Genomic DNA, 18,403 nt, shown 5'->3' with positions numbered 1-18,403 from the left:
CATATTCTGCCCCAGGATAACTTTAGCCTCATATATACTGATACATTAAAACATACTTTAGCTCATATTTCTTTATCAAGCTCGAAAAGTGTTGTTTAGCTTTTCCTTAGGTTCCAGCATCATAAAAAGGATGAATTTAATAAAAAAAATTAGCTTTAGGAAACTTAGTAAAAATGCTGTGACTACGTCAATTTATAGTTAAATTTTAAATTTGCAAAACTTACCAATTCTTATAAGCTAGTTTCTTTCAGGTCTCAATTCTGTATGTAATAAACCATTGCATTACTTTATATTTGTTGGTGTTATAAAAAATTATCCAAGAGCTTGGAAATAAAGTAAATAGTAAGTGATACATCTTCTTAATATCATAAAGTGATGAAGGTTACTCAGTGATTATCTAGTGAATATACTTAGACTCACCGTTTACTAGTGATTAAAAGATCCAGACTTAGTAAAGTTATATGAACTTGTAGATTTCTACCCAGTAGAATTGATAACCCCAGAAGTTATGGTTTATTGCCCTGTATGCAACCCACAAATCTTATCCTAACGTTTCTTTATTAAATCACATACATAGATATAGAATATAGATACAGACATAATCACAGATACACAGATTGGGCATCCAAGATCCAAGATCTGAAATAATAAATGTTCCAAAATCTGAAACTTTTTGAGTACCAGCATGACATTGAAAGGAAATGCTCATTGGAGCAAAAATCCAGATTTTTGGGTTTGGGATGCTTAACTTGTAAGCATGTATAATACAAATATTTAAAACTCCAAAAAAACCTGAAATCTGAAACACTCTGGTTCCATGCATTTCAGACAGGGAATACTCAACCTGCATATAAACAGATACAAATATAAAGATACAGATTCTTAGTTGCTCTTCATAACAGTTTTAACATCTTACCGGTTCTTTTTAAGTTGATGTGTTCATTTCATATTTGTATGAAAGTCATAATTTTATGTTTCTGAAAATTATATTTTAAAACTGACAATAAAGTCAGTTGCTTTACCTTTAAGCCTTCTGGTCCTGGTTCACCTGCATACCCCTTTTGACCTGGTTTTCCCTAGAACAGAACAGAATGAAAGAAGAAAGTATATATGTTTAGTCATTCTCCTTTTTGAAAGTTTCCTAAGATATATGAAATTTAGACTATTCTTATAAAATTAAACACTTTAACATTATTTGATAAATGTATTTCATCATACTCATTCGCCATTCATTCTACAAATATCCAACTGTCTACTGCGTGCCATGAACAGTTCTAGATGCAGAGGATCGAGGACTGCACTAAACATACCTGCCCTCATAGAGCTTATATTTTAGTGAGAATAACGTTTTAAAAAATTAGTAAAATATTAGTATGTTAGGTAGTGGTAATATGAAAGGCAACAAATCAAGCAAGGAAGGGATATATAAACTGTTGTGGGAATTTTATTGAAAGTGTTCATAAGATTCCAGAAAGAAGACCTCACCAAAAAGTTGTTTGCAGATTACTTGTATTCTTACTTTAGTTTTCAGAGAGTCTAAAGGTAAGAATTGACTTGTCTTTGATGACAATGAGAGAGAGAGAGAGAGAGAGCGAAGCTACTTCCCCAGGCCTAAGGAGAGAAGAGAGATCCCAGGGTTCTGTGAAGAGTGTGACCCTTGACCCTCAACCAACTTCCCTAGCGAGTGCCATTCCCTGGGGGAGTTGGCAGTTTGGTGGCATTTGAATAAAGACCTAAAGAAAGGGACAAGTTATATGGATATCTGAAGGAAAAGTATTCCAGGCCGAGGAAAAGGGCATGTGCACAGGCACTACAGCTAAAATGTGTGTAGTATGTTGGAGAAATCAGGAGAAGCTGAAGAATTGAGAGGAGAAGACCAGTAAAGTGATGAAGTCAAAGAAGGAAATGGGGAATGAGAAGTCAGGTCACATAGGGCCTTGTAGGTTGCAGTTAGGACTTTGACTTTTATCTGAGTGAGACAGGAAGCCTTAGACAAGATTTAAGGAGAAAACTGATAAGATCTAAGTTTTAACAGGATCACTTTGATTCCAGGGTAGAAGAAGAGAGTCTGAATAAGAGTCTAGTACAATAATCCAAGTGAGAGATGATGGGGGTGTGAATCAGGGTGATAGCAGAGTGGCAAGATTCTGCATATAATATGAAGGTAGAGCTTCCAGGAACTGCTGGTGGGTCATGTGTGAAATGTGGGAGAAAGAGAAGAGTCAAAAATGAATCTCAGGATTTTAATGTAAGAGTAGCAGACCAAATGAAATGAAGAAGACTGAAAACAGGTTTGGAGGGTAAATAAGAAGCTAAGTTTTGGACATTTTAGTTTGATATGCTTGTTAGACATCTAAATGGAGAGATCTTGTGGTAGTTATTTACACAAGTTCAGAATTTAACAGGTAGAAAGATCTGATAAGAAGAAATAATCTTGGAAACCACCAGCATTTTGATGGTATTTAAAGCCCTAGGCTGGATGACCTCATTTAGCCAGTGAGTATAGATAGAAATGAGAAATCCACAGGCCAAGCTTTGGGGTATTCCAAAACTTAGAATTTGAAGAAATTAGAAAAAATTTAATTTGTGCCAGAAAGTTAGGAGGAAAATCATGGAAGTAAAGAAATTGTTTCTAGGAGGAGAGAGTGATCTTGTCAAATTCTGAAGAATAGAAGTACTGAGTAATAAGAGGACTCTGAGGATTGAGAAATGACAATTGGATCCAGCAATACAGAAACCACTGATCGTATTGATCAGAGTATTTGTATTGTAGTGGTGGGAACAAATGTGGTTTAAGCAGATAGAAGGAAGAGAAAAACTGAAAGAGCACGTATAGACAACACTTTTGAGGAGTTTTACTGAAAAGGGAAAGATAAAAATAGGGTAACACCTGGAAGGCAAACTGAGACCAAAAAAGTTTTGTTTTTGTTTTTAAGCTGGAAGAATAGCAGCAGCTTTATATGCTGATAGGAATGATTTCGTGTAGAGAAGAGAAAATATAGCAGAGACAGAGAGAACTGTTGGACCAATTATCTTGAGTAGTCAAGAGGACAGAGTATGCAGCAAACAACTGGAAGTTTTGCTTAGCTTGAAAAATGGCCTGCTCATCAACAACAACAGGAAAGAAAGCAGAGTATAGATAGAAGAAGGTGGGTACATGCAATGGCAGAAAACTGTAAGTTCTCTTCTGGTTACTTCAATCTTCTCAGGGAAGTAGGATGCCAGGCAAAGGCTAAGAATAAGGATGAGAGAGAACTGAACGGAGTTTGAAGAAACAAAGTATAAAGTAATAACTTAGAAAAGCAAGAGAATAAATAGGTTTGAAGACAGAATTCAGAATGTAATCAAAGGAATAATTATAATGTTTTAAGCAAGATGAGGAATTTGTGATCATAAAGGAGACAAGACACAATGGAAAAGCAGCAGAATCAATGCATTGACATTCCTATTGGGTTTATTAGATTGGATAATGAGAGAGAATGTATTAGAAAGAAAGATGGTGGTTGGGAAATGAGAAGTTTAAAATTGAAAATGAGAGGTCGCTATCACTGGTAATGACAAAGTAAAGGGTATGACTGTAGCAGAGAGTAGCTGAAAAGAATAGAGGATAAGATCAGTAGGGGAGAGCAGGTCCACAGATGAGGTGGCAGGGTATGGTTTCGGGATGAAACTGGTCCACCTCAGAAGATCATCAGACATTAGATTCTCATAAAGATCACACAACCTAGATCCCTTGCTTGCACAGTTCACAACAGGGTTTCTGCTCCTATGAGAATCTAATGCTGCTGCTCATCTGACAGGAGGTGAAGCTCAGGCAGTTAGATGGTCAATACTGAGTGTCAACTTGATTGGATTGAAGGATACAAAGTATTGTTCCTGGGTGTGTCTGTGAGGGTGTTGCCAAAAGAGATTAACATTTGAGTCAGTGAGCTGGGGAAGGCAGATCCACCCTTAATCTGGTAGGCACAATCTAATAAACTGCCAGCAAATATAAAGCAGGCAGAAACATGTGAAAAGGCGAGACTGCCCTAGCCTCCCAGCCTGCATCTTTCTCCCATGCTGGATGTTTCTCTGCCTTCCATCATTGGACTCCAAGTTCTTTAGTTTTGGGACTCAGACTGGTCCTCCTTGCTCCTCAGCTTGCAGACAGCCTATTGTGGGACCTTGTGATTGTGTAAGGTAATACTTAATAAACTCCCCTTTATATATATCCTATTAGTTCTGTCCCTCTAGAGAACCTTGACTAATACAAGTGGTAATGCTCATGCCCAGTCCATGGCCTGGGGGTTGGGGACCCCTGCTATATTGGATTTTATTGCTGTTGTCAATTAAGACATGCTCATATTTTTTCTTCTTAAAGTGGAACAGAACAACCCTCTGGCTCACATTCTGTTTTTACTACACATAAAAGATTTAGCCACTTACAACTGTATTTAAGACTTCTAGTCTTATTAGACTAGAAGTCAAAACATTTTAATTTTTGCTTTTGCCTGCTCGAAATTATCGAATAATTTCCTAACAAGCAAAAAGCAAAGCAAAGAACTGAAAATCATCCTATTATTATTAAACATCAATTGTTCTCTAAGTTAGACACACAGAACAAGAAATAGAGTTAAGAACCTGAATTATTAGATTTTTTCTATGATATTTACAAAACCAATTCTATTTTTATTTCCACTGCTTGGTAAGAGCCTTAGTGTGACATTTCTTTTATCTTTAATAATACTATTTCAAGCACTGTGTAGGATATTAAGATACAGTTATACATATTTACATTATGGAAAGAATCTCACTGGAATCTGGTATCAGCACATTTTCAAAGTCTTTGGAATCAAGCGATTCAGAGTATCAGAAACAGAATCATAACTTCTTGTCCTACTTAAATTCTATCATATTGTATTGATTTTGATTTGATCGTGTTATACTTGAACATGTAATATTAAAACCTTATTTTCAAATCTAAAAATAGGAACGATATCTTGCAGAGTTGTTTTCAGGATTAAAGATGATTCATATACTTATAGCAATATTAGGCCCCAAATTGATATTCAACAAATAGCAACAACAGTAATTATTAATATTAAGACTGTGTAGACCAGAGGTGAATATGGTTCTCCTCTTTTCAAAGGAAGTAAATTTTGAATAAGATCAATTTTATTGGGCTCAAATTCCAGTTTTTCTGTTATATAATTCTCAAAAAAAAAAAAATGAAAACTCTTTTTTACCCCCAATGGGATAGTAGCAATATATGTGCTAGTAAGGTAAAACTGTGAAAGAAATAATTACAGTCTTTTTAAATGTAAAAGCATTTTAAGAACCAGTACTTTGGCCAGACATGGTGGCTCACTCCTGTAATTCCAGCACTTTGAGAGGCCAGGTGGGCGGATCACCTGAGGCCAGGAGTTCAAAACCAGCCTGGCCAACATGGTGAAACCCCATCTCTACTAAAAATACAAAACTTAGCAGGGTATGGTGGCACACGCCTGTAATCCTAGCTACTCGAGAGGCTGAGGCAGGAGATTTGCTTGAACCCAGGAGGTGGAGGTTGCAGTGAGTTGAGATCACGCCACTACACTCCAGCTTGGATGACAGAGTGAGACTCCATCTCAAAAAAAAAAAAAAAAAAAAAGAAGAAGAAGAACCAGTACTTTATGATGTTGTCAAGAAAAGAAATGAGATGTATTTCATATGAGTCTAATGCCTCTTAAAATAAATGTAACACATATAACTTAATTATTTCATAAGGTAAACTTTGGTCATGTATACCAAAAATTTTTAAATAATTCATTTCTAGAACTTGAAAACAATTCACATATTACCCATGGTATTATCTGACAAAAACACTGGCAGAAAATACATCTTATTAGCCTTCCATAATTTTACTAACACATTTAGAAAACAGGAAATCTCAGAATATTACTAAAATGGCTAAAGTATTTAGCTCCCTTTACATTTCAAGAAATTTATAAACAATTTGCACAAATTACTAAGTCTATAAACCACCAAAATAGCAAGTAACTACATAGTAGGCATAACATCATTCAAACTATCTTTGAGACTTCCAGTTATTAGCCTATTTTATTTTGGGGCATTTTATGACTATAGTTTGTTTTCATTTTTGTCCTTCACTATAATGTAAAATGTTATGATGTTAAAAACATTTATAGAACAGCTATTTTCAAGAAAACCACTTATGGAAAATTATACAATACCTACTCGTGGCCCCAGTTCCCCAAAGGGTCCAATTGGTCCTTCTTCTCCCTTAAAAACAAAAATCAGAACATATTATGGCCTAAAATGGGTATTTAAAAATGTAAACTCTTATTTTCTCTATTTATTCTAAAATGTGAGGCTCATTCTGAGATGTGATGAAAATAATGCTGTTATTTTCTTGTACTTTGAACTCCATCACCCCACAACACTTTAGTTTTTTGTGTGAACCTGGTGCATTCTTGTAAGGACCAAAAACTATATGGGTGGATAGAGACTGAAGATGAATATAGAAAAAAATTAAAAGTTTTTATTCATAATTCTCTAAGAGAAAAAAAAGCAGTAAGTGTTTTTACTACATTTACAGACATATTTACTAAATATACTGATTTACCTTTAAAAAATAGTTGATTGCTTTCTGAATAATACATACAGACCTCCCTAGAATCATATAGTATATATTATTTATTTGGTAAACATTTTGCTCAATTCACAATTCAAGTAAAATATAATTTATTGGTTCAAAAATATTAAGTAGTCACAAATAGTAAATATAAATTCTAGTATATATGAGTGAGATTCTGGGTTCAGATTCTTCAGACATTCCACTGGATACCGCTAACATAAATCATTTAATGAATTCAGAACACTGTAAAATGATTCTAAATTCTATTCCATAACTGACAAAATAAAGTGTCAACTTGAAGGCTGGGAATAGTGGCTCATGCCTGTAATCCCAGCACTCTGGGACGTTTAGGTGGGAGGACTGCTTGAGGCCAGAAGTAGGCCAACCTGGCTAAATAGCAAAACTGTGTCTTTACAAAAAATACAAAAATTAGCCAGGCTAATGGTGGTGCACCTGTACTCCCAGCTACTTGGAAGGTTGAGGTAGGAGGATTGCTGGAGCCCAGGAGGTCGAGGCTGCAGTGAGCCAAGATTGCACCACTGCACTCCATCCTGGGAAAGAGAGCGAGACTCTGTCTAAATAAATAAATAAAATGGTAACTGGAAATCTGATAGTGTTTAAACAAAAACTGAAGGCCCACAAGAAATAAAAAGGGAAACTTTTAACTAAAAACCTTGCTGAAGCTGATGGATATCACTTCTTCCATACCTGAGTTCCTTTGAGACCAGGAGGTCCAGGAGGCCCTCTATTTCCGAGGAGTCCCTATAAAAGCAATATAAACGCACACAATAGAAATTTTAGATCAACTGACATTTTGATAAATCAGCATTAATGTGGAGATGGACAATACTCTTTGAAACCATTCATTTCCCATTAAGAAGTTCTCAAAATGGGTGGCAATATAGACAAGCAGAAAACAACAAAGCATCCAAAAACACAGGATAAACTTATTTTTAAACAGTAAGTTAATATTCAAATAATCTGCTCAGTATTTTATTCTTCAACCTCCAGACACCTTTTCAGAAAAAGTATTTCTAAAATGGAAGCAATGGGGCCAATTGTTAAACTGATAAGAGTAAAACAAAAAGAGTGTTCACAAAGTCTGAAAACAGATGGAAGAAACAAATAATGTTTTAATACCTATTAAGAGATCTGCAGAGTCTGGAACTCATTATTTGTTAGTTGAAGAATGCATTAGTTCTTCATTACTCATTAGTTGAAGAATATTCTTCAACTTATTTCCCTTTTTGCTACAAGATGACAAAAAGAGAAGAGGAATTTGCAGAAGAAAGTGAGTGTGAATTTGACTAGACATTTCAAGACTAAAAAAGTATTTTGTTAAACAAAATACATGTTGTTAAAAATCAATTGCTCTCTGAATGAAAACCCTTTCAAAGTAACTATTTTTAAAAAGTCTTAAATCAGAAAACAGTATACGTCTATTCAACATGGCCACATTTTCTTAATAAGTTCTGTTCTCCTAACGACGCAAGATGCCAGCAAAGTTCTATTTTTAGAATTATAGTTTGAATGATTGCTTTTAGTCATTTTATAATCATTAAGAAGTTTTATCTAATTTTTAACTGTACTTACATAATTTTTAAATAACTACACCAAAGAGCAAATCTATTAGGTGACTTTGATCTTGTTCTGAAATGCAGCAAAGTGACAAACTACATGGGAATCTTTCCTTCATGTTATATTTTACTCTATACTTGCTGTACTTTAACACAATAAAAACAAAACTCTCTGTCAGTTTAAAAGTCTATAATATAGTATTGTAAGCTTATTACATAAATAGCACCATTCAAGAAACTGTATTACTTTAGGCAATAACCTAACCTTTTAATTCAGCTTTCTTATTTTTAAAAGTAAGATATGGATTAGATTATGGAAATGGGCATATTGTGCCTCATGCCAGTCCAATATATGTTAATCCTTTTACAGGCAAAAGCACCCTAATTTTCCTTAAGGAAAAACTCTCTTCACTCTTCGTGCATGTTGTTTGAGGGGAGGTGACTCCACCTCCGACTGTAACTGTGAACATGTGACAGAGATCTAAGTCAGTCGGTGTATTGTACATCCCCAGAAAAAATGACTGGTCCAGGAATGAGTAAGGGACCCAACTCAGCCCAACTGAAGCACATTTCAAACTTCAGTGGCACTGCTGGGAATAGCATTAAAAATGAGGTAAAACTGAACAGTGGGAAACCATCCAGGGGACAGCCTGAGAATGAAATCAATGAATCAACAAATGGAGAGAGTTGGAGTGACTGGGCTCTTCTGATATTGTTTAGGGTCCTGAATTCAGCTGTGATTGAATCCCTGAACTTTTCATGTATTTATGTAAGCCTGTTTAAGCCAGGTTTCCACCACTTACAACTGAAATAATCCTGATTTGATACAATGATTTCAAACTGCCTTCAATATCTGAAACTGCTCTTTTAGAATTCAAAGTGAAAGATTTTAAGTGTCTACACTGACTGGAGGTACAGAATTAGAATGTTGTCATATTTGAATTCTACCACCTGTCAGCTAGTTTAATCACTTAATTCATCTGTTTGTTCATTTTTCATCTGACATTTTATTAATTTTCTACTATGTATAAGGCTCAATTAACAGCACAATATTAGTCCCTAAGTATACAATTATCAGTAAGACAGAGTCCCTGTTTCCAATGAATTCATCATTTATTATGGGAGATGGTCCTTTAAAATAAAACTTACTACTTTAAGAGTTGTAATAGAAGTAGAGGTATATGCAAAGTATAAATAAGAATTTAGAAAAAGGAGCAAAATCCTTTCTGGGAGGATTAGAATATTTTTAATATATGAAAATGATTTTGTATTGAGTTATAATAGGCTAATAAAAACTTGTAGATAAAAATAAGCATACAATAAAAAATTATAAACAACTTCTGGGGCTCAAAAGGCTCTAAGAACATACAATATTAAGATTAGGGTGTGCATGAAAAAAACAGGCTCAGCTCCATATCCAGAGTGTAACCTGCAGAGGACTGACTGGTTAAAGGAAATGAGGTCCCCTCTAACTTTCTCATTGAAACTATTTACTCGGGATGGAACCACTTATCCAGAACCAGAAATAATCCTTTCAGTGAAGCAGGCAAATCTAGGCTTCTTTTTCTCTCTTCTTTCAAAACCAAAATTATAATCTTAAAGGAAAAATGAAAGTTGGGTTAAAAGAAAAAAAATCTAGTTATATGTCATTTACAAAAAACACACCTAAAATACAAAATATGCAAGGCATTTACCAGCCCAAAAGAGCTGATGTAATTACATTATTATTAGATCTAGCAGACTTGAAGGTAAACTACATTATTTAAGTGTGTGACTAAATAATGATTAAAGGTTATATTCATCAAGAAGAGATAAAAAGCATAAATTTTTGTGCATCTAATAACATGAATTCCAAGTATAAAAAGTGAAAATTGATGAATATGCAAATGGCAAACCCACTATTAGAGAGAGAAATTTCAAGACACTTTTCTCCATAAGTCAAGCAGATAAAGACCACAAGAATAGAGAAAACTTAAATACTAATATTAACAAACTTGATCTAATGGTCATCTATAGAATACTGAATCCTTAAATGGGAATTTACATAGTGTACAGATGCACCTGGAGCATTTGTGCAAACCAACCACAAGAAAGACCATAAGTGTTTATCAGCAGCAGTATCAATTTAAAAATTACAGTATATCTATATAGTGGGTTATACTATACAATGTAAATTAAAAATGAACCTATAATTATATGTATCAACCTGGATTAAGATGAAAAGACAAAATGGAATGGAAGAAGAAAGTCACTGAAGAATATGTATAGTAGAATTCCATTTACATGAATTTACAAAACACTCAAAGCGCCAGATATTGTAGGAGTATATACAGATGGTAAAAGCATGGCCAAAACAAAAGAATATTTACCTCTAAATGCAGAGATGGAGGAGGTAGACACAATTAGAGAGAGACACACAAGGGGCTTCCAACTTTCTGTTTAATATCCTTTATAGGGTTTGTTTTATCATCATTGTTTAAGCTGTGCACATATGTTTCATATTTATCATTTGTTAAATACAAATTTTAAAAAAGTTAAACTGTGCAGAACTGGAAGTAGAGTACAGATCTGAATTCCAGTTTTGCAGTTTACTAGAGATGTAAACTATTTCTTAATCTGTAGAATCATGTTACCATCAGCATTGTAAGGTTGCTGTAGGAATAAACAAAATGATACCTAGAATATAACAGGAACTTAATACCAGTTTCCTTTCTCCTTTTATAGCAGACATTAATTAGTAGACATTTCTCAAAGGTAGATATACAAATGGCCAATAAATAAATGAAAAAATGTTCAACATCGCTAGTCATCAGGGAAATGCAAATCAAAACCAGAATGAGATATCATCTCGTTAGAATGATTACTATTAAAGAGACAGAAAATAACAAATACTGGTGAGAATGCAAAGAAAGGGTGATGTATTGGTGGGAATGTGAATCAATACAGCTAATACGACAAAAAGTATGGAGTCACCTCAAAAAATAAAAATAGAACTATCATATGATTTAGCAATCCCACTGCTGAGTATATATCCCAAAGAAAGAAAGTCAGTATATCAGAGACAGAATCTGCATTCTCATGTTTATTGCAGTGCTACTCACAATAGCCAAGATACAGAATCAACCTAAGTATCCACCAACAGATGACTGGATAAAGAAAATGTAGTATATTATACACAATGGAATATTATTCCACCATAAGAAGAATGAAATCCTATATTAGCAACAACAAGGATAGAATGGGAGGATATTATATTAAGTGAAATAAGCCAGACACAGAAAGACAAATGTTGCATGTTCCAACTCATATGTGGAAGCTAAAAATATTGATTTCATGGAGATAGAGAATAAATTGAAAGGTGGTTAACAGAGGCTGGGAATGGTAGTAGGGAAGGGACTTCCACTTGGACAGACAGAACAGTGTGTGGAGACACATCACGGACTTTTGTTCTAAGAACCACTACAGTAAATTCCCAGGAAAACTTAAGGATTTCATAGATCCTTTGACAGAAGTGGCACACTGCTACAAATTCTGTGAGGCAGGCAAAAAAACCATGAGTTCCCAAAGTGTGTGAGGGGAAACACCTGCCTCCGGAAACACATCCCCATTGGGGACCCTGAAAATCCGGATTACAGGAGAAGGATTTAACCTTACCTAGAGCTGAAACTGATTTAGCGTGAAATATAAAAGTAGAAGCAGCAGCAGGAGGAGCATTGTAGGCGCTCCCATTCTCCAGGTCAAGCCAAGGGAAGCCATCCCTGACTATATCTCACTAGGGCCCTCAGGGAAGGCAGCCAGCAGAATCTGGGAGGGATCACAGGCTGAAAAAAGATTCCAACTGAACTTTGGTTTTTTTTTTGTTTTATTTTATTTATTATTATCATACTTTAAGTTCTAGGGTACATGTGCATAATGTGCAGGTTTGTTACATATGTATACTTGTGCCATATTGGTGTGCTGCACCCATCAACTCGTCATTTACATCAGGTATAACTCCCAATGCAATCCCTCCCCCGGCCCCCTCCCCATGATAGGCCCCGGTATGTGATGTTCCAACTGAATTTTGCAATAATTTTGACTGAAGCAAGCTCTCTTGAGCAGAATCTGGGGGTGAACGGGAACTGTTGCAGAGAGTAGCGCAGGAGCCAAGCCCAACAGTGTTTGAAGGCAGGGAGGGGGAGGCCTGAAAGCCTTGCTTGCTTTCTCAGCAGGGAAGCTTATAGCCTGGGGCAAGGTCTGAATGCTGAGCACAGGCTACCTGGAGACAAACTCAGTGCTGCTAGTGGGGCACATTGTCAGGGGCAAAACCGGCCTCACCAACTGCATGGGAGCTGGGTAAGACCTAATGCTACCAGTTTTCCCCTACTTCCTTGATGACAGAGGGTATTATGGAACAAAATGCCATTGGCCCAAGAACCATACCCCTCCCCCACAGGAGTGCGGCAATCTCTGCCCAAGGAAAGTCTGAGCTCAGACTGGCCTAACCCTGTTCCCACCTGATGGTACTTCTCTACCCACCTTAGCAGCCAATTACAAAAGACATAAATCCTTAGGAGCTTTATGGCCTTGCGCATCACCTGAGAAACCCAAATACTTATTCTGGCCAACTTAGGGTAAGCTTATATCCTCCTTCTACTACTGCAGCTGGTGCTCTCTTGAAAGCAATACCTCCTGACTGGAGGCCAACCAACTCAGGATATTATGGCAACTCATGACAAAATAACCCTACTCCAATGAAGGAGAAAACAATAGCTAATTTCACTGACTGCAACATCCTGGCTAACCAGAGGTCCTGAGTCTGTCCACATGACAACTTCACTGCTAGCATAACCAGCATTTGAGAAAGTCAGCACGCGAAACATATCTACAACCAAGGACTCTCACAGTCTACTTCACTCCCCTGCCACCTCCACCAGAGTAGGTGCTGGTATCGACAGCTGAGAGACTTGAAGATGGATCACATCACAGGGCACTTTGCAGACAATCTCCAGCACCAGCCTGGAGCCTGGTAGCCCTGTTGTGTGGCCAGACCGAGAAGAGCAATAACAATCACTGCAGTCCCGCTCTCAAGAAGTCCCATTCCTAGAAGAAGTGGGAGAGCACCACATCAAGGGATCACCCTGTGGGACAAATTAATCTGAACAGCAGTCCTTGAGTTCCAGATCTTTCCACTGAAACAGTCTATCCAAATGAGAAGGAACCAGAAAAGTAATTCTGGTAATATGACAAAATAAGGTTCTATTATACCCCCAAAGACCACACTAGCTCCCCAGCAATGTATCCAAACCAAGAAGAAATCTCTGATTGCCAGATAAAGAATTCAGAGGATTGATTATTAAGCTACTCAAGGAGATACCAGAGAAAGGTGAAAACCAACTTGAAGAAGTTTAAAAAAACAAACAATACAGGCTATAGATGAAAAATTCTCCAGCGAAACAGATATCATAAAAATATAATCACAACTTCTGGAAATGAAAGACAAACTCAGAGAAATACAAAATGCACTGGAAAGTATCAACAATAGATTAGGACAGGTAGAAGAAAGAACTTCAGAGCTCAAACACAAGGCTTCCTAATTAACTCAATCAGACAAAGACAAAGAAAAAAACAAGAACAACAAAAAAGAACAAAGCCTTCACAAATTTTGGGATGATGTTAAATGCCAAACCTAAGAATAATTGGTGTTCCTGAGGCAGAAGAGAAATCTAAAACTTCGGAAAACTTATGTTAGGGAATAATCCAGGAAAACCTCCATGGCCTTGCTAGAGATAGAGACATCCAAATATAATAAGATCAAAGAACACCTGGGAAATTCATCACAAAAAGATCACCACCTAGGCGCATAGTCATCAGGTTCTCTAAAGTCAAGATGAAGGAAAGAATCATAAGAGTTGTGAGGCAAAAGCATCAGGTAGCCTATAAAGGAAAACATATCAGATTTATAGCAGATTTCTCAGCAGAAACCCTACAAGCCAGAAGGGACTGGGGTCCTATCTTTAGCCTCCTCAAACAAAATAATTACCAATCAAGAATTCTGAATCCAGAAAAATTAAGCTTCATAAACGAAAGAGGTAAAGTCGTTTTCAGACAAACATGTGAAGAGCATTCGCCACTACCAAGTCAGTACTACAAGAACTGCTAAAATGAGTTCTAAATCTTGAAACAAGCCTTAAAATACACCAAAATAGAACCTTCTTAAAGCATAAATCTCACAAGACCTACAAAACAACAACAACACACACACACAAAGCCACAGGGTATTCAGGCAACAGCTAACATGAGGAATAAAATGGTACCTCACATCTCAATATTAACATTGAATGTAAACAGCCTAAATGCTCCACTTATGGCAGAATTAAAAAAAAATCCATCAATTAAGTATCTGCTGTCTTCAAGAGGCTCATCTAACACAAAAGGACTCAGATAAACTTAAGGTAAAAGGGTGGAAAAAGGTATGTCATGCAAATGGAAACCAAAAGTGAGCAGGAATAGCTATTCTTATATCAGACAAAACAGACTTTAAATCAATAACAGTTAAAAAAAGACAAAGAGGGACATTATATAACAATAAAAGGATCAGTCCAACAGGAAAATGTCATAATCCTAAATATATATGTACCTAACACTGGAGCTTCCAAATTTATAAAACAATTATTACTAGACCTAAGAAATGAGGTAGATGGCAACACAATAATAGTGGAGGACGTCAATACTTTACTGACAGCACTAGGCGGGTCATCAAGACAGAAAGTCAACAAAGAAATTGTAGACTTCATGTATGCCCTAGAACAAATGAACTTAAAAGATGTTTACAAAACATTCTACCCAACAACTGCAGATAGACATTCTTTTCATCAGCATATAGAACATTCTCCAAGATAGATCATATGAGAGGCTACAAAACAAGTCTCAATAAATTTAAGAAAATAGAAATTATGTCACATATACTCTTAGACCACAGTAGAATAAAACTGGAAATTAACTCCAAAAGGAACCCTCAAAACCATACAAATACATGAAAATTAAATCATCTGCTCCTGAATGATCTCTGGGTCAACAATGAAATCACGATGGAAATTAAAAATTTATTTGAACTGAACAATAATAGTGACACAACCTATGAAAACCGCTGGGATACAGCAAAAGCAGTAGCAAGAGGAAAGTTCAGAGCAATAAATGCCTACATCAAAAAGTCTGGAAAAGCACAAATAGACAATTTAAGGTCACACCTCAAGGAAGTAGAGAAACAAGAAAAAATCAAACCCAAACCCAGCAGAATAAAAGAAATAATAAAGATCAGAGCAGAACTAAATTAAATTGAAACAAAAAATACAATGATAAATGAAACAAAAAGCTGGTTATTTGAAGGATAAGTCAAATTGATAGGTAATTACTGGGATTAACAAAGAAAAGTAAATCCAAATAAAGTCAATAGAAATGAAACGGGAGATATTACAACTGATACTACAGAAACACAAAAGATCATTCAACCTACTATGAACACCTTTATGCACACAAACTAGAGTATGTAGAGGAGATGTATAAATTTCTGGAAGTATACAACCCTCCTAGATTAAACCAGGAAGAAACAGAAACTCTGAACAGACCAATAACAAACAGAAAGATAGAAATGGTAATTTAAAAACTGCCAACAAAAAAAAGTACAGGACCAGAGAGATTCACAGCTGAATTCTATCAGACATTCAAAGAAGAATTGGTACCAATCCTATTGACACTATTCCAAAAGACAGAGAAAGAGGGGATCCTCCCTAAATCATTCTATGAAGCCAGTATCACCTTAATACCAAAACCAGGAAAGGACATAATAAAAAAGAAAAACTACAGAACAATATCTCTGATGAACATAGATGCAAAAATCCTCAACAAAATACTAGCTAACCAAATCTAACAGCTTATCAAAAATATAATACACAATGATCAAGTGGGTTTCATACCAGAAATGCAGGGATGGTTTAACATATGCAAGTCAATAAATGTGATACATCACATAAACAGAATTAAAAACAAAAATTATATGATCATTTCAATAGTTGTAGGAAAAGCATTTGACAAAATTCAGCATCCTTTTATGATTAAAACCCTCAGCAAAATTGGCATAGAAGAAACATATCTCAAGGTAATAAAAGCCATCTATGACAAACCCACAGTGAGCATTATGCTGAATGGGGAAAAGTTAAAAGCATTCCCACTGAGAACTGGAACAAGACAAGGATGCCGACTTTCACCACTGCTATTCAACATTGTACTGGTAGTCCTAGACAGAGCAATCAGACAAGAGAAAGAAATAAAGGGCATTTAAATCAGTAAAGAGGAAGTCAAACCATTGCTGTTTGCTGATGATATAATCATATACCTATAAAACCCTAAAGTCTCACTCAAAAGCTCCTAGCTCTGATAAATAGATTCAGTAAAGTTTCAGGATACAAAATCAATGTAGACAAATCAGTAGCACTGCTATACACCAACAACGACCAATCTGAGAATAAAAATCCAGAACTCAACCCCTTTTACAATAGCTACAAAAAAAAAAAAAAAAAAAAAACAAAAGCGAAAAAAACCCAACTTAGAAATATACCTAACCAAGGCCAGGCGCGGTGGCTCATTCCTGTAATCCCAGCACTTTGGAAGGCCAAGGTGGGTGGATCATGAGGCCAGGAGATGGAGATCATACTGGCTAACACGGTGAAACCCCATCTCTACTAAAAATACAAAAAAAATTAGCCAGGCATGGTGGCCGGTGCCTGTAGTCCCAGCTACTCAGAAGGCTGAGGCAGGAGAATGGCCTGAACCCAGGAGGCAGAGCTTGCAGTGAGCCAAGATTGCACCACTGCACTCCAGCCTGTGTGACAGAGTGAAACTCCGTCTCACAAAAAAAAAAAAAAAAAAAAAAAAGAAAAAAGAAAGAAACATACCTAACCAAGAAGGTAAAAGACCTCTACAAGAAAAACTACAAAACACTGCTGAAATAAATCATAGATGACACAAACAAATGGAAACATATCCCATGCTCATGAATGGGCAGAATAAATACTGTGAAAATGATCATACGGCCAAAAGCGATCTACAAATTCAATGCAATTCCCATCAAAATACCATCATCATTCGCCATAGAATTAGAAAACACAATACTAAATTCATTTGGAATCAAAAAAGACCCAGAATAGACAAAGCAAGACTAAGCAAAAAGAACAAATCTGGAGCATCACATTACCTGAGTTCAAACTATACTACAAGGTTGTAGTTACCAAACCAGCATGGTACTGGTATAAAATTAGGCATGTAGACCAATGGGCTAGAAAAAAGAACCCAGAAATGAAGCCAAATATTTTCAGCTAACTAATCTTTAACAAAGCAAACAAAAACATAAAGTGGGGAAAAAAAGGACACCCTATTCAACAAATGATGCTGGGATAACCGCAAGCCACATGTGAAAGAATAAAGCTGGATCCTCATTTCTCACCTTACACAAAAAATCACCTCAAGATGGATCAAAGACTTAAATCTAAGACCTGAAACCATAATATTCTAGAAGATAACACTGGAAAAAAATCTTCTAGACATTGGCTTACGCAAGGAAGTCATGACCAAAAACCCAAAAGCAAATGCAACAAAAAGAAAAATAAATAGATGGGACTTAATTAAACTAAAAAGCTTCTGCACAGTTAGAGAAAAAAATAGAGTGAAACATCAACCTATGTAATGGAAAGCAATATTTTCAAATCATGTATCTGATATGGGGTTAATATTCAAAATCTGTAAAACACTCCTATAACTCAATAGCAAAAACCAAAGTACTGGGCTAAAAATTGGAGAAAGGACTTTGGAGTATTCATCAAAAAAATTGAAAACAGGATCTCACAGGAGTGCAAATATCCTGTTTACATCAATGTAAACAGGATAAAAACTGCATATTTATATCTTGTCGATATAAACAGGATATTTGCACTGCTGTGTTCATTGCAGCTTTATTCACAATAGCCAAGAGGTGTCAACAACCCAAATGTTCATTGACAGATGAATGAGTAAAGAAAACGTGGTATATACAAACAATGGAATATTATTCAGTCATAAAAGGAAGGAAATCCTGTCATATGTTACAAGATGGATGAGCCTTAATGACATTACGTGAAATAAGTCAAATAAGCCAGTCATAAAAGAACAAATGCATAATTCTACCTATATGCACTAT

The 18,403-nt window shown here is 35.8% G+C and overlaps 1 protein-coding gene and 1 long non-coding RNA gene across 22 annotated transcripts in view; one reads left to right on the top strand and one right to left on the bottom strand.

Annotated features, from left to right (window-relative positions):
* The window catches only part of LOC105482774 (collagen type XXIV alpha 1 chain), a 421,145-nt gene that overhangs the window by 227,844 nt on the left and 174,898 nt on the right, over nt 1–18,403 (bottom strand). For all 21 annotated transcript variants that reach the window (XR_011617622.1, XR_011617589.1, XM_071087115.1 and 18 more), the window contains 3 exons: nt 7,325–7,378; nt 6,217–6,261; nt 1,023–1,076 (listed from right to left, as the gene is read on the bottom strand). Coding sequence is in view for 19 of the 21 variants with exons in the window: in XM_071087115.1 (XP_070943216.1) it covers nt 1,023–1,076; nt 6,217–6,261; nt 7,325–7,378 (153 nt within the window). In the remaining 2 variants the exon portion in view is untranslated. The remainder of the gene's footprint in view (nt 1–1,022; nt 1,077–6,216; nt 6,262–7,324; nt 7,379–18,403) is intronic.
* LOC112426882 (uncharacterized) overlaps nt 1,695–18,403 on the top strand; it is a 43,235-nt gene continuing 26,526 nt past the window's right edge. Inside the window, exons 1-2 of the long non-coding RNA XR_011617789.1 lie at nt 1,695–1,823; nt 2,937–3,149. This is a non-coding gene — a long non-coding RNA (uncharacterized lncRNA). The remainder of the gene's footprint in view (nt 1,824–2,936; nt 3,150–18,403) is intronic.

The sequence above is a fragment of the Macaca nemestrina genome, chromosome 1 (assembly GCF_043159975.1).
Source record: "Macaca nemestrina isolate mMacNem1 chromosome 1, mMacNem.hap1, whole genome shotgun sequence".
NCBI lineage: Eukaryota > Metazoa > Chordata > Mammalia > Primates > Cercopithecidae > Macaca > Macaca nemestrina.
This window is presented reverse-complemented; position numbering and strand designations above follow the sequence as displayed.